Raw genomic sequence first — 16,250 nt, forward strand, 5'->3', positions numbered from 1 at the left:
CCTATGTAATATCCTATATCTGCTCTGGATCTCAATTTCCTCATCTTTAAAATGAAGGGATATTTCTTGACCTCTGAAGTTAAATTTGCCTCTAAAATCCCAAGATTCAGATTGGGAGGGAGTAGTTCAGGAAATGAAGATGATGTAAAAACAGAAAATAAATAAATAAAAACAAAAATATAAAATATAAAATATATATGATTTCTCTAAGTCTTGAGGGTGGATTTCCAAACTGAGTTTGGCTGTCTGCTTCTCAAGGATCTTGCAGGAGATGGTCATTTTTCAGACAAGGGCTAACCCTAGGTGACCCCTAAGGTCTATCCTAATCCTAAAATTCTAAGATTCAATATATATCCTTTCCTTTTGTTCATTTTCTTTCCTTTACCGTTATCATATCTCCTTCTGACCTTCTTCCCTTACTCTTCTCCTCTTCCTATTACCATCTCTATCAAGGACAGCCTTGAGGAGAAGCTGTGAAAGCAGAATCTGATTTTTGGAAGAGGGTAGGTAAGAAGAAGAAAAGGAAGGAAAGTTGGACAGATGCACTTCACGGTTGGCTAATGGTACCTGGTGCCCAGTGTTTATAAGCTGACTTTATGTAGATCAACTTAAGACCTTTTTAATTCCAGCTGCAGAAGAAGTCAGTTTTTTTATTCCTTTGATGGCTATCCTGGAGCCCTGTAGTACAGGCTATTAAGAAGAAAGGTAAAGTCCACAAGGGGAGGGGGGCTGGAAATGAAGTGAGTGTATGACTTAGACAACATTGAATGATCAGAGAGTGAAATGCAGAGCACTGAAAGAAGGGACTTCTTGAAATCCAAAACCTGTTAAAAATTCTGAGTTCACCTTATCTCTTCATTGCATTTAACATGAACATGTTTTTGAGGACAACAATATTCCAAATAAAAGTTCAAGAGCACTAGATGTAGAACAAAATGGTTTGAATCTTGGCTTTGCCAATTACTCCCGGGGGGGGGGAAGCTTCTGAAAGTCACTAAACCCCTATGGGGTCTCAGTCTCTTCACCTATAATAAAAAGTTGGAAATATGTTTGACATGATTGCATATGTATAATCTATATCAAATTGCTTTCCAACTCAGGGAGGAAGGAGGGAAGGGAGAGGTGGAGAGATATGGAACTCAAAATGTTTAAAAATGACTGAAAAATAGTTTTTATGTGTAATTGGGGAAATACTATTAAAAAAAAGAAGTTGCACTAAGTAACTTTTAAGATGCCTCAAGAATTATGGATCTTATGATCATAGTGCCAATATCAAAACATATATCTAGCAAGACATGTTCTAATACTTCAAATATAAAAACTTCCAGTAATAACTTCTCTGTTGTACTGAAGTAGAATGATTCCATTTCATCTAATGGGAACATTAGACTGGGAATCAAGAATCTAATTTCAGCTAGTTGTGTCATCTTAGGCAAGTGGCTTAACTTCTAATTTTTCCTCATCTGTAAAATAAGGGAGTTAGATTAACTAATTTCTAAGATATTGTGATCTTCTATGGTTCAGGTTAGGAGAGTATTAGAAAAACACGTGAAAAACCACAATTCATTGGTAAAAGAACTATGCTCAAAAGTAATAATAATTTTTAAATGATTTTGGGACTAGATGGGGATGGGAAATCAGAATAAGGCTACCAGGCTAGACCAGCTCATGCTAGAGTAGGATTGAGAGTTGGAAGAGAAATCATCTACCTCAAATTCCTGTTCTTTATAGTTGAGGAAACTGAGGTCCAATTGTTGGGAATATTACTGAGGAGATTCATGTTTCAGTCAAGAAATCTCTAAGGTACATACTCACCATAAAATTCCAAGGTTCTATAAACCCGTTCCTTTCACTTATTTGCTTTGCTTTACTTTCATTGTATTTCCTCCACCTTCCTTTCTTTCTCTTCCCATCACAACCACCAATGGCTATCTAGAAAGGAAAAGAAGGCACAAAAGCACAGCCTTAAAGGAGCATAAGGGGGAGGTTTCAAACTAAAGTCCTCTGATTCCAAATTCAGAGTGTTTTCCACGCTCTCGGATCACCAGAAATAGTAAGCAATTGAAGTGTTTAAAGGCTTTAATGTTTAGAAAATAATCAAAGCTTGTGAGATAGGAACAAATTGTTACATTACATCCCTCTCCCAATATGAATCAAATAAAGCTGACATTTGGTGGCTGGTGGGGACATCCCTCTACCTTCAACCTCTTAATCTGAGGGACTCTTTACCACCAGCAAATTAGTTAGTTCCTTGTGGGATTGTAGTGGGGGCTTCAGATTCTTTAACCAGCTCCCTCTTGTATTTCTGGTGCTCAACCTGCGAGGTCCCTGCCCAGAAAGCCCTACAAGGCTGCTTAAGCCTAGAAAGAAACTCAATTTGTCTTCCCACTGCCTTCTCTCTGCCACAGGAGGGTGCTGCGATCATTCCAGAGGCTCGGGTTTGGCAAGACTGCGTGGGTCACAGCGCGGAGTGTTTGTTACAAAATGTCTGTCTTGTGCTGTCACAGGCTGCTGGGGAGAAAGATCGCATTCATCTCCTGGCTGTTCTGGCTGCTTTGGTGCAGCGCGACGCTCTCTCCTGTCTGGGGGTACGTGATTGTGAGCTCGGTCTCCTGGTCAGTTACCAACGAGGCAGAGGAAGAGCTGGACAGCTCCTCCAACGAGGAGGCGCTGCCTTCGCTCCTCGAAGACACCACGAGCATCTGGAAGCAAAGCTACCCGGCCTCTGTTTATAAAGAAGACAGCGAAATGAGGTCCAGGCAAGGGGTGGAGAGGTCTAAGCAGATCTCCTCTCCTTCCAGGATGTTTTCCTACAGAAGAGAAAGTTCCAAAGGGACAGGCAACCTTCCTCCTCACAAGCAGATCATCAGGACTGCCCGATCCCTGGCTCACACTAACAGCTGGGGCTTTCTGGCTACTGTATCTACCCAGGAAAAGGTAAGTTAACATATCTGTGCCAAGAATTTAACGTTCTCCCTCTTTAAAAAAACAAACAAAAAATGAATAATAAAAAAGCCAGAAAAATAGCCTTTACCCACCAGTAGCTCTAAGGGAGGGGTCTGCAGATGTATTGACGGCAACTGCCTGCTGTATGAGAATCACTCCACAAACAACCCTCCCTGTCTAGGAAATCATGCAGCATGTAGATGAGACAAATGATGTGTTGCCATTAACTCATGTGTTTTCATACTATTCTCAAAAGACACAACCTTAGGATTGAATTTGACTGTCTTTGAGAAATGTGAGCGTCCTGTAAAAGACACAGTCTGAGCAATGGAGCAAGGCTGATTCCATTATACTGGCAAAATATAGGACTGAGGTCACTGCCAGGTTCCAGCTAGGTGTCTTAGCACCAAGGATCTGAGTTTGAATAAGCTTCCAGAGAAGGGATACAAGGGTCCAACCAGAGGCCCTATGGAAAAACTGACTCTACAGACAGACAGAATTATTCAACCTCTTATCCCAGTTGCCCACTAAAACCAAAAATCTTCCATTGCCCACGATATAAGGAAGTGAAACACAGGAAACAACTAGAGGTTTACTTGAAGTTTTAAAAAACCATTTCCAAATTAATCATTTTCACTCCTGATTTCATGGGCTTCCTTTCTTAATAAATAGTATATATTGAAGTTTACAAACATGATGAAGAGCTATTATTAAACAGCAGGTTTTCCCCCCTAAACTTAATAGCACATAAATTTGAATCAAATGTCAGAGAATCTTCTCCTTTGGAACTATAAATAATATGATGACTTGTAAGACAAGTGGTAATTCCATCTGTGGGTTCAAATGGCATGAATAAATAATGAGAATTTAATTCTCACAATATGGCTTACAGAAAGCTTTGAGGAAATTAAAATCTTGGCATTCTTCTACATGTTATGCCACAAATAATCCCTATTTCATTTAAATGGTATTATTCAATCCAAATAATGAAGAACTTAATGTACAATTTAACAAAACATAACCTGATAATATTAAGAGGTAGCATTTACATAGTGCTTTAAAGTTTGTAAAGCACTTTGCAAATATCTCATTTTATCTTCACAATAACTTTTGGAAGTAGGAGCTATTATTATCTCCATTTTCCTGATGAAGAACCAAAGCAGACAGAAATTCAGTGGCTTGCTCAGGGTCATATAGCTAGTAAGTGTCCAAGATTGGATTTGAGCTCCTGTCTTCCTGACTCCAGGTTCAGTGCTTTTACCCACTGAGCTTAAGACTAGAAGGCAAGAAATGTGGTTTCTATACATAATGTTACCAGGGGTTATATGTGTTAACTTGGGCAAATTACTATACCTCTCATAGCCTCAGTTTTCCAACAATAAAATGAGGGAGTCTGACTGTGTGAACCCCAAATCATAATTAATGATAAATCATCTGTTGATCTTGATTATATCAACTTTTGAAAATATCACGTTTAGTATGAGTTTCAATGGGTCATGGCTAAATACTTGATATAGTTAACAACTCTTTTTTGCTGCCATATGTGCACCTGAGGTAAACTGAAATATATACTGGATCTTAGGTGAAGATCTCAACCTTTATATATGATTAAAAATGCAATGCCAGAATGACATGATTCTGACTCATGTTACTTAGCATTGTAATAGTCTTTCTTATCAATTTTGACAGTTAAAATCATAGCCTATTATAAAAAATGAGAATAAGAAAGTCTACAAATAGTCATATCACAGCAGAGGTCTTTCCAACAATGAATTTTCTTACAAATTTAGAATAATTTTACACTGTAACTACCCACTCAGACTTTGGGGCCAGGAGAACTTTGGTTCAGATCCTGCCTCTGACATGTATTGGCTGTGTGACTCTGGGCAAGTCACAACCCTCTCAGTGCTCTAGGCAACTTTCTAAGAAGGAAGGGCCACAATGAAAAGGTAGGGAGTGTCCCTCATTGGGAACTCCCTACATCTATTAAATCATAGGTCCAATTTTATTTTTATCCTTAGCTCTACACTTAACCTCATAACTTGACACCTAACAGACCAAGACCAATCCCTACATTTACGCATCTATGTAATAAATGGAGAAATTATGACCCTGAGTGACCAAATCCATGATAGAATAGCATACTTTCTAATAACATTTTCCTGGTCATATGAGTTCATTATTTGAATAAGAAATTGCTTGCTGGGGAATGATCAGGGAGAAAGTTGACATAGTATGCTCCCATAAGTACTAGCAAACTGAGACACTTTTTCTCTAATGTCTTGGCTAAGACAGTGAATAAATGAGCAAGGAGTAGTGCTTTAGGGGGAAAAGTGTAAAATGAACAAACAAAAACTGCTGCAATCCAAAGACTGGATGAAATGATGAATCCAGAACCTAGTCCTCTGTAAGAACTTAGAGTTAGGTGACATTCTCAAGTATTCTTAAGCCAGCCACCAAAATCTTAACCATGATATAAGTGTAGGGGAAATAGTGGGATTAGAAATCACCTTTCCTTGATTAATACATCTGTGCAAGAGTTACTCCCCTTAAACATCAATGAGATAATATAAAACTGTAGCACTTATATCATTATATGAATGTTATTATTGTCATTGTGATTCAGCATCCCTACTGGAACATCTCTTAATGGGCAGTAGATTCTCAGCCTGTAGCTCACTATTAAAAAGTTTTCCCTTATATTTGTCAGATCAAGGGTGTGCCCTTTGGGAACTGCTTACCCATCAGTGATGGTCCCTTCAACAACAGCACTGGGATTCCCTTCTTCTATGTGACTCCAAAGGACAACATTGTCGCTGACTTGATGAAAAATCCAATTGCCTCCCTGACCCTGCCAGAAGCAGCAGGAGATTTCTGCAGGTAGTGTGGATTATCTGGTGTCACTGCTGAGGGTTCTTATTTCCTGACAGTTTGGTATGGCTGAAAACACAGCACAATTGTTTCTTATATACAAAGTGATATCTCTACTTACTCTAAGAGGATTGGGGGGAAGGGTCCAGACTTCCTAAGAAAGATGTATAATCATGGTACTTAGCAAAGGAAGGGTGTGTTGATGGAGAATGAAGCATAGGACTATAGAATCACAGATGTAAAGCTAGAAAGGACCACATAAGCCATCTAGTCTTAACCCTCCACCCACCACCCCCTTCATCAGCACCAATTTCACAGGTGAAGAAACTGGTTCCCAGGGTGCTTAAATGATTTGCCTAAACTCACAGAGGCAGTAAGCATTGGAGGCAGGGTTTAAACCTAGGTCCATTGAAACCAAAAAGCAATGTACTTTCCACTTTGAACTACCTCACTGAGTCCTGCTGCGAATAGTGAATGCATTAGAGAACCTGAATTCTCTTGCCTTAGTCCAACCTGCTTACTATATAGATGAGTTAACAGAGACCCAGAGAAGTTTAAGTGACTTGCTCCAGCTCACTCAGTAAACAGAAGAGCTGAAATTCAAACCTAAGTCCCTGATTCCAGATACAAAGCACTTTCCACTGAGCTGCTTGAATAATTCAGTATTGAACTGCCCCTTTTGAAATCACACAAAGGCCTTTCAGGCATATCCTTTTTCTTTTTAAAAATTTATTTATTTATTTTTCATTTTCAACACTCACTTTTATCAGATTTTGAGTTCTAAATTTTCCCCCCTTCTTCCCCTCTCTGCTTCCCAAAACAACATGCAATCTGATATAGGCTACTCATGTATTAAACCTATATTAATTTATATCATATTAATTAAATTAATTAAATTATGAATTCATATTCATATTAAATCATATTAAGCCTATTTCCACATTAATCAAAGTATATCTCATTTCAATTCAATAAGCATTTATTAAATGCCTACTATTTAACAGGCTTTATGCTAGGCTCTAGAATTTGGTTTGGACCAAACCACCTACTCTCTACCAATGCAGCTCAGCAACTGTTCCACAGCTCAGTCTTAGAAAATTGCCTTGGACACTGAGAGGTTAAGAGACTTACCTAATGTCACATATCTACTATGTGTCAAAGGCTGGACTTGAAACCAGCTTTTCCTGACTCCAAGGCTAGCTCTCTTTCCGCCATGCCGTACTGACTCTGTAAGCTCTGGGAGACCAACACAAAATTGAGATAGACCTTGCCTTCAAAGAGTTTATATTCTATAGATGGGAAACAAGTACACAGAGGGAATAAATGCATAATGTTTAGAAGTAACTTTAGGAGTGGCACATTTATACCAAAACACTTTCAGAAATGTTCTCTTTCATCAAGTTTGTGAGAGATCAATTAATCAAAAAGCATTTTAAAAGCTCCTACTACATGTCAAGCACTGAGCTAGGCTCTGGGGCTTCAAAGACAAAAAATAAAACAATCTCTGCTCTCAAGGGGCTAACATTCTGTTGAGGGGAGGGGCAGGGACAATACAAAGGTGATCTCTAAATCCACCTCTAAATCCTGTGATTCTAAATCACTGAAGAATATGTTCCCAGCTCCAGTGCTTCATGAGAAGTGAGATAGAGTGAAAGGAACACAGGTCCAGGAAATCAGTCTCACTATTGTTAGTAGCTACCTACATCAACTTCTGTGAATTATTTTTATTTTCTTGTACTTGTTTTACTCGAGGTCTGTTTTTTTTCTTCATGCTCTTGAGGGAGCATGGCATAGTGAATAGAGTGCTGGACTTGAAACCAGGAAGAATGGGGTTCATAATCCTTCTGATACTAACTAGCTGTGTGACCATGGGAAGGTCACTTAACTTCTCTAAACCTCAATTTCCTTACCTGTAAAATTAGGGATTTAGAATCAGTGTCTTTGGGGCAGCTAAGTGGTGCAGTGGTTATAGCATCAGCCCTGGAGTCAGGACGACCTGAGTTCAAATCTGGCCTCAGACACTTGATACTTACTAGCTGTGTGACCCTGTGTGACCCTGGGCAAGTCACTTAACCTCGATTGCTAAAAAAAAGAAAAAGAAAAAAAAAGACTGTGTCTTCGAGGATCTCTTCTATATCGATGATTCTATCAAGTCTAAAATTCCATAGTTCTATAATAAATATGGGGCAAGAAACATACAAAACTCACACAAGTAAAAATATTTATATGCTGATGACTATTATTTGTACAATAAAGGCAATTCTACCTTGAGTGGTCTTCAGCTTCAGTATGGGTTCTCCTTTCATCAATATGCATCTCAACTTCTCTATGCCTTCTCAAAGCAGTATTAAACTGAAAATTTGACATAGATGAGACTATGTCCACAATAATAACTCATATCCTTGCTATTTTTTTTTTACAGTTTGCAAGGCCTTTCCCTAGTATGACATCAGTTGTACAATTTTATTATTTCCATTTATAGAAAAGGAAGCAGCCTTAGAGAGATTAAATGACTTGCCCAAGGTTAATCAGCAAGTGTCAGACCCTCATCTTCTAGCTCCAAGTCCATTGTTTTCTCAATACTGCTAGAGCTTCCTCTTCAAAATGCTTTTAATCAGCCTTGATATGATGTCTTGGAATATTGACAAATTTGGATAATAACAAGCTTAACTGGATAGTGCCAAAGACATCTCATCTAATCAATTTCCCATTATGAATGGAACAAAGCCAGAGAACGCCACAAGTACTATTTCATGTGATCTCGCCCGCCTCTTTTGGCCAGTCTATTTGAAGCAAAGCATATTCCCAAGGTCCATTTCTGAACCTCCTGGGGACTCTCCCATCTCACTGGGATATGAACCCTTACTTATGCCCTAAAAGTAGCTTTTCATGGACTCTGATCTCCTGAGCTCTGAACCCTGGAAGTCCACACTCTAGAAGATTAACAATATACAAATTATTTCATGATTACAATAGAAGATGAGGTGGGCAATCAGCCTGAAAAAGAGAATTGCCTATTGACCTGTGCCAGAAAAAATTGTCATTTGAAGGCATGAGCCAACAGCTGTCACCGTCACTTTCTACTGTCCTGAAATTCTACAGTTGAAATATTTGGAAATGGTAATGTTGTTAGCTCACTACTAGTAATAGCTTGGTGCCAGCAAAGTATGGTGGTACAATCACCGGACTGACCAAAGTAAATCAATCAATAAGCATTCACTAAGCACCTTTTCAATCTTAACTATGATGCTAGCTAGATCCCAGGCTCAAAAGGACCTGTCATCTTATCTGAAAGTTTTCTCTAATGATGCTAATTGCAACCCATTTTCCTGATTTTCCTATGCAACACTTATCCATGTCCTCCCATACATTTGTCATAGGAAGTCCCACTTCTCTTCTTATCACACATTTCCTTGATGGTATCTATTATTCTTGTTCTTTAGAGTTCCTCCCATATGTTACAGCTTGTACACATCTACCACATGCCTCTCCATTTCCTTCTCTGTGACATTCATTTTTAATTCTTCAGAGGCTGTTGTAACTCACATCTTGAGGCCACACCAACATCAGTAGAGTGCTGGTATTTTTTTAAATGGGCCTTTGTTGTGACCTGAAACAAATTAATTTACCTCCTCAGCCTCAGTTTCATAATCTGTAATGAAAAGTTTGAAAAGGTCTGAGATTCAGTGATCATAAGTGGCTTGTAGAGTACAAAACATACCCCACATTATAATACCAACTTCCACATATATAATGATTTGGGGAGGGGGTGTCAAACCTGGGCCATTGAGGAAATTTCCTCTATCAATGCAGATAAGCACCTGTTCTACACCTTATAGCTTTAGACATTTGCCTGGGGTGCAAAGAGTCTCTGTGACTTGACCTGCAATATGTAGTTAGTATGTTTTGTCAAGACTTAAACACAGGAGGGGCAGCTAGGTGGCGCAGTGGATAGAGCACCGGCCCTGGATTCAGGAGGACCTGAGTTCAAATCCAGTCTCAGACATATAACACTTACTAGCTGTATGACCCTGGGCAAGTCACTTAACCCCATTGCCTAGCCAAAAAATAAAAATAAAATAAAATGAAATTTTAAAAAAGAAAAATAAACTTTCAAAAAAAAAAGACTTAAACACAGGACTTCTTGTCTCTAAAGCCATCTCTCTATCTAATATGCCACACCAGCTTTCCTATAGTGATTTATGGTTTTCAAAACACTGTATTAATGTACTAATGAAAGCCCTGTGAAATTGGAAATACTAGCATTATAAGCCCATTTCACATTTTAGGAAATGATAGCTCTGAGGGGTTAACTACAATTACAGTCAGAATCATATCCTATCACATAGTACCATGGAAAGAGCATTGGTTCTAGAGTAAGAGGACCTGGGTTCAAATCATGCTTCAGTTGCTCACTGTCTATGTGACCTTTGACAAATCACTGAAGTTGCCTGGGTCACAGTTTCTTCATCCATAAATGAGGGGATTGGATTAGGTGGTTTTTGGGGTCTCTCTAGCATCAGATTTATGATCTACTTCAGCATTTCAAGGATCAAAAAATGCTGGTTTTGGAGTTAATGAATACAGTGACTTGGTGCATGTTTTATATTGACCTGAATAAATATTGCTTCCCCCTTTCCATGTAGAATTTAGATTTCTTGAGAAAAACTATTTCACTATTCTTGTATTTCCAGGACCTAGTAAAATACCTATCACTTGGTTGTTGAATAAATGAATAAATGAATGAATGAAATTACCCTAACAACTGCCTGTTTGGGATATTAGAGGTGAATTAATAAAGCTCCAGAATACTCAGTTCACTCTTTATTCATTCCTCCTCACTTCACCTTGGCTCATCTGGTGAGACTATAATTCATTTCCAAGTGTTCCCAAAGTCTCTCAATTAAGCATAGGAATTCAGAAATTACTTTTTTGTGATATTGAAGGCAAGTAGAGGTCATCCAGTCCCTTTATTTGCAAAAGGAGGAGATATAAATAGAATGTAAGCCTTTTGAGGGCAGGCATTGATTAATTTTTGTCTTTCTATCTCCAGGACCCAGCATGGTGCCTGGTCCAGAGTAGGCAGTTAACAAGATGTTTGTAGAATTGAACCAAATCATACTAAAAAAAAAATACAGATATAATGTGCTATCATTCTATTGAGATGGTTTCCCTACTGACCTAAAGCAACAAAGGGGAAAAGGAGAGAGGGACCAAGGGAGGAACTTTTAAATGCACACAGTATCTGATAGGACGAAGAATGCTACGTATCTCCTGATACTATGTTATGATTTTCTTTATGACAGATAAAGTACATTCAAATAATTCATCTCAATGGCATTTGTGGGGCTAAAAGACAATGCTAAGTATCCATGGTACCCATAGGAGCTGAGCAGGAGGGCAGCATTGTTCTGAATAACATTTGTTGTATTGCCAAGAACGAGAATATCATATGGCCTGTGATACTCTTCAGTGGGAAAATAGGGGTGGCGGTGGGGGTAGGCAGAGACAGCAGGAGGGGTGCAAGGACCAGAATTTAAGAATACCTTGAAGGACCAAACTGTATCAATAGATGCCACACATTTGCACATACTAGAGATAGTGGATGAAATTTTTTATTTCAAAGTAAAATTATAAGACCTGCTTGTCATTACTTCTATTTAAAGATCATTTGCACAGAAAAGAGAAATACAAGTAAATTCTAGTAAAATCATTTCAAAACATATTTTTAAAAATTATTGCATCAACTGATATGACAGACATATCTGATCTTTCTGCTAGTCATTGTTCTTCTAGGGTTGACTCCCCCTTATCCATCCTGGCAATTATTCTAACATCACAGTGGTGACACTTTCTGGGGACATCCTTAGGAGTGGCTTGTTACTGTTGCTAACACTGATATAACACTTAAAAGGTTTACAAAGTTCTTTATATGCTTACATGTCCTTTAGCAAGAGACCAAAGCACATGTGGCCTACCAGGAGGTGAAAGGGCAAAAGCCCATCCTCACGTGCTCCATGACTTAGTTCCTGATATACATCCTTTTTGGTTCTTCCATCATTCTTAAACCATGGTGATTACAAATAGGTTCATGGGCTAAGCCTCACCACCAAACTATAGAACCCAATCAACTAGAAGTGCCTTATAAATAAACCTATGACTGGCATGAGCCAGGACAGAGAACAGGATGTGAAGTTAAGATTCAATAGGCCCTGGAGAAGAAACTACTGCAATTCAAAGGAGTTTGAATTATTAGCTATCATGAGAAGGGAGATCCATGGCATGGCTTCCAAACCATGTCTGTGTGTACAGAAGCTGTCACTCCTATTTATATTTTCAGTGTGTATCTCTGAGAGTATACATATGTATAGCATGTACACAGGGCACATATAATCTCAGCCTTATTTATATCAGCATATATAACAGTACTGGTTTTCATATAGATTATCATATATATATATATATATATATATATATATATATATAATTATATATATATATATAAAATTTTAAACAGAGCATACAGGTTTTCTAAAAGGCTTATTATAGTTTTAAGCTACCAAAGCTTTTGTATTTGTGTGGATACACAATATAAACTATGTATTTACACATATATGTACATAAGCTTATATACGCACCCCAAACACCCCATCTCTCTCTCTATTGTCCTTACCTCTTAGTTTGTTGAAATAATTAGAGGAGATCTAGACCAAGTAGATCACTTTACAGATAAGGAAACCAAATGCAAAGCAAATCAGTAACTTACTCAGGGTTGCTAGGCAAAATAGCAGGGTCAAGATTCCAACCCAAGTTCCAGAATCTCTAAGATGGAAGGGACCTCAGAGGTCAACTAACACAACCACAAAAAAAAAAATAGGAATCTTATCTATGATATTCCTGGCAAGTGAATATCCACTCTCTGCTTGAAGAGCTCCAATAGTGATGGGGAACTCATTTCCTAAGGCAACCCATTTCACTTTTAGATTGCTATATCTTGTTAGGAAATTTTTTTGTTACTTGGATCCAAGATCTACCTCTGTGGTTCACATTCTGAGTTCCTTCTGCCCTATGGGCAAAGCAAAACAAAGCTTATCCTTAAGCACATCAACCATGACTCACCTAGATATTTCCTTCTCCCAGTCTTCTGCCTTCAAATTCAGTACTCTTTCTACTACATCACAATGCCTCAAGACTGAGGCCATCTATTATTCATTCCCACATCTCCCTCTCCCTCCACTCTTCTAAATGTCTCTATATCTTCACACCTATTATTATCCTTCCTTTTGATCTCAGTAGCTGATGTAGTCCCTAAGGCTCTGCTTTTAGGCCCCTAGTCAACTTTTTGTACCTCAGTGGTTTCTTCCAATCCCAAGGCTTCACTTAACACCTCTGTGTTCATGATTATCAAATATACATAGCCAGTCCTGATTTCTTGTCTTCTTCTATAAAATGAAGTGGTTATGGGGGGAGGGGGTAGAGCCAAGATGGTGGAGAGAAGACAGGAAATTGCCTGAGCTCTCACCAGTTTCCCTTTGAAACAATGTTAAATCGAGCCTCTAAATGAATTCTGGAGTGATAGAATCCACAAAAAGATGGAGTGAAACAATTTTTTTCCAGTGTAGGATAACTTAGAAGGAATTCAGGAATCAGAATGAAAAACCTTTGTTTTTCTTACATGGGTAAAAAAAAAAGCATAGCCCTGCACAGTGTCCAGGTGAGACAGCAAGGACTCTAAGCCACAACACAGATCAGCAACCAAGGCCCCTCTGTCCTGGCTTAGCAGGCAAGTGGCACAGCAGGCCAGCTGTGAAGCTTCCAGCCTCAGTGCAGAAGACAAGCTGCCAGCCCCAGGACCCTGGCAAAACAGGCACTACTAGACTGGGACACTCTAGTGTAGTAGGCAAGCCACCAACACTTGAGGCTCCCCTGCCCCTAGGAAAGCCGGTGACCAGACCCCTGGCACCCACTGGAAAAAGCCTGAGTCAATGCCACCTGTGTCCCAGGAGCAGAGGTAAACTTTAAAAGTCAAGAGATAGGTAAAAAAGAGCAAAAAACCCCAAAAAACAACAACAACAAAAAAGAGCCCTGTCCGTAGAAAGCTACTATGGTGACAGGGAAGATCAAAACACAAACTCAGAAGATGACAACAATGTCAAAATGCTTACATACAAAGCATCTAAAGGGAATATGAATTGTTCTCAAGCCCCAAAAGCCTTCTTGGATTTTAAAAATCAAATAAGAGACATGGGGAAAAATAAATGAGAGTTATGCAAGAGAGAGTCAACAGCATGGAAAAGGAAGGACAAAAATTACATGAAGAAAGCAATTCCTTAAAAAATACAATTGGCCAAATGAAAAAAAAAATCCACTGCAGAAAATAACTCCTCACAAAGTAGAATTAAAAAGTAGAAATTCACTTGGAAAAGGAAGTACAAAAGGTAACTAAAGAAAATAATTTCTTAAAAATTAGAATTGGGAAAGGGGAAACTAATGACTCTATGAGACATCAAGACTCAGTTAAAAAAAATCAAAAGAATGAAAAAATAGAAGAATATATAAAATAGCTCAACTGACTTGGAAAATAGATCCAGGAGAGATAGTTTAAGAATTGTTGGACTACATGACAGTCATGATAAAAAAAAAAAAGAGTATGGACAGCACCTTTCAAGAAATTATCAAGGAAATCTGCCAATATCCTACAACCAGAGGGTAAAATAGTCATTGAAAGAATCCACCAATCACTTCCTGAAAGACATCCCAAAATGAAAACTCCAGGAATGTTGTAGCCAAATTCCAGAATTATCAGGTCAGAGGGAAGAAAATATTGTAAACTTCCAGAAAGAAATAATTCAAATATATCAAGGAGCCACAGTCAGGATTATGCAGGATTTAGCATTCTGCGCTAAAGGATCAGAGGGCTTGGAAGGCAAAGGAGCTTGGATTACAACCAAGAATTAACTATCCAGCAAAATTGAGCATAATCTTTCAGAGGAAAAGATGGGAATTCAATGAAATAGGGAACTTTCAAATTTTCCTGATGAAAAGACCAGAGTTCACCAAAAAATTCAATCTTCAAATACAAGACTCAAGAGAAGCATAAAAAGGTAAACAGGAAAAAAAAAAGCACCATGTTATTCAATAAGGTTAAACTGTTGATATCCCAACACAGAAAGATGATACTTGTAACTCTTAAGGACTATATTAGTGCAGTTAGAAGGAGCATACATAGACGTAGGGTGTGAGTATAAGTTGACTTTGATGTGACAGTATTAAAAATTAAGAGGAGAAATAAAAGGATTGTACTGGGAGAAGAGGAAAGGAGGAGGCAGAATAGGATAAATTATATCAGATAAAGAGGTACAAAAGACCTCTACTGTAATCAGCAGAGGGAAAGAAGGGAGGGGATGAGCACTTGTTGGAACCTTACTCTCATCAGATTTTGCTCAAAGAGGGCACTCAATTTGGTAGAGAAATGTATCTTACCCTGTGGAGAAGTAAAAGGGGAAAGGGAAAAAACAGAGGGAGGCGACTGATAAAAGGGAGGGCAGAAATAGGAGAGGAAAAAGGAAAGAAAAGAGAGGGGTGCTGTTAGAAGGCAGGGCAGATTGAGGGAGGCAGCAGTCAGAAAGAAAGCACTGATGAGGAGGGAAAGGGTGAAAGGCGAGAGAAAAGTATATAAGGGGGGGGAAATAGGGTGGAGTGAAATAATTGTGGTGAAAATAGGGTGGAGTTAGTAATCATAATTGTGAATGTGGATGTGATGAACTGTCCCATAAAATAGAAGCAAATAGCAGAGTGGATTAAAAACCAGAATCATACAAAATGTTGTTTACAGGAAACACACTTGAAGCAGAGAATCACACACAAAGTAAAGGTAAAAGGCTGGAGCAGAATATATTATGCTCCAGCTGAAGTAAAAAAAAAAAGTAGAGGTAACAATCCTGATCTTAGATCAAGAAAAGCAAAAATAGATCTAATTAAGAGAGATAAGGAAGGAAATTACATCTTGCTAAGAGGTACCATAGACAATGAAGTAATATCAGTACTAACCATATATGCAACAAGTGGTATAGCATCCAGATTCTTAGAGGAGAAGTTAAACGACTTACAGGAAGAAATAGACAGCAAAACTATACTAATGGGAGACCTCAACCTCCCCCTCTCAGAACTAGATAATTCTAATCATAAAATAAACAAGAAAGAAGTTAAGGAGGTGAATAAAATTTTAGAAAATTTAGATATGATAGACCTCTGGAGAAAATTGAATGGCGATAGAAAGGAATATATCTTGTTTTTCAATGACACATGGCACCTACACAAAAGTTGACCATGTATTAGGGCATAAAAACCTTATAATCCAATGCAGAAATATTAAATGCATCTTTTTCATATCATGATGCAATAAAAATTTCATGTAATAAAGGGCCATGGAA

General features: G+C 38.3%; 1 protein-coding gene across 1 annotated transcript in view; it reads left to right on the forward strand.

Moving 5' to 3' along the window:
- Positions 1 to 2,354: 2,354 nt before the first annotated feature.
- CREG2 (cellular repressor of E1A stimulated genes 2) overlaps positions 2,355 to 16,250 on the forward strand; it is a 65,560-nt gene continuing 51,664 nt past the window's right edge. The window contains exons 1-2 of the mRNA XM_020987844.2: positions 2,355 to 2,937; positions 5,657 to 5,826. Of these exons, the coding sequence (XP_020843503.1) occupies positions 2,485 to 2,937; positions 5,657 to 5,826 (623 nt within the window). The 5' untranslated portion in view covers positions 2,355 to 2,484. The remainder of the gene's footprint in view (positions 2,938 to 5,656; positions 5,827 to 16,250) is intronic.

This window comes from Phascolarctos cinereus, unplaced genomic scaffold, assembly GCF_003287225.1.
Source record: "Phascolarctos cinereus isolate Bilbo 61053 unplaced genomic scaffold, phaCin_HiC Scaffold_7;HRSCAF=346, whole genome shotgun sequence".
Classification (NCBI taxonomy): domain Eukaryota; kingdom Metazoa; phylum Chordata; class Mammalia; order Diprotodontia; family Phascolarctidae; genus Phascolarctos; species Phascolarctos cinereus.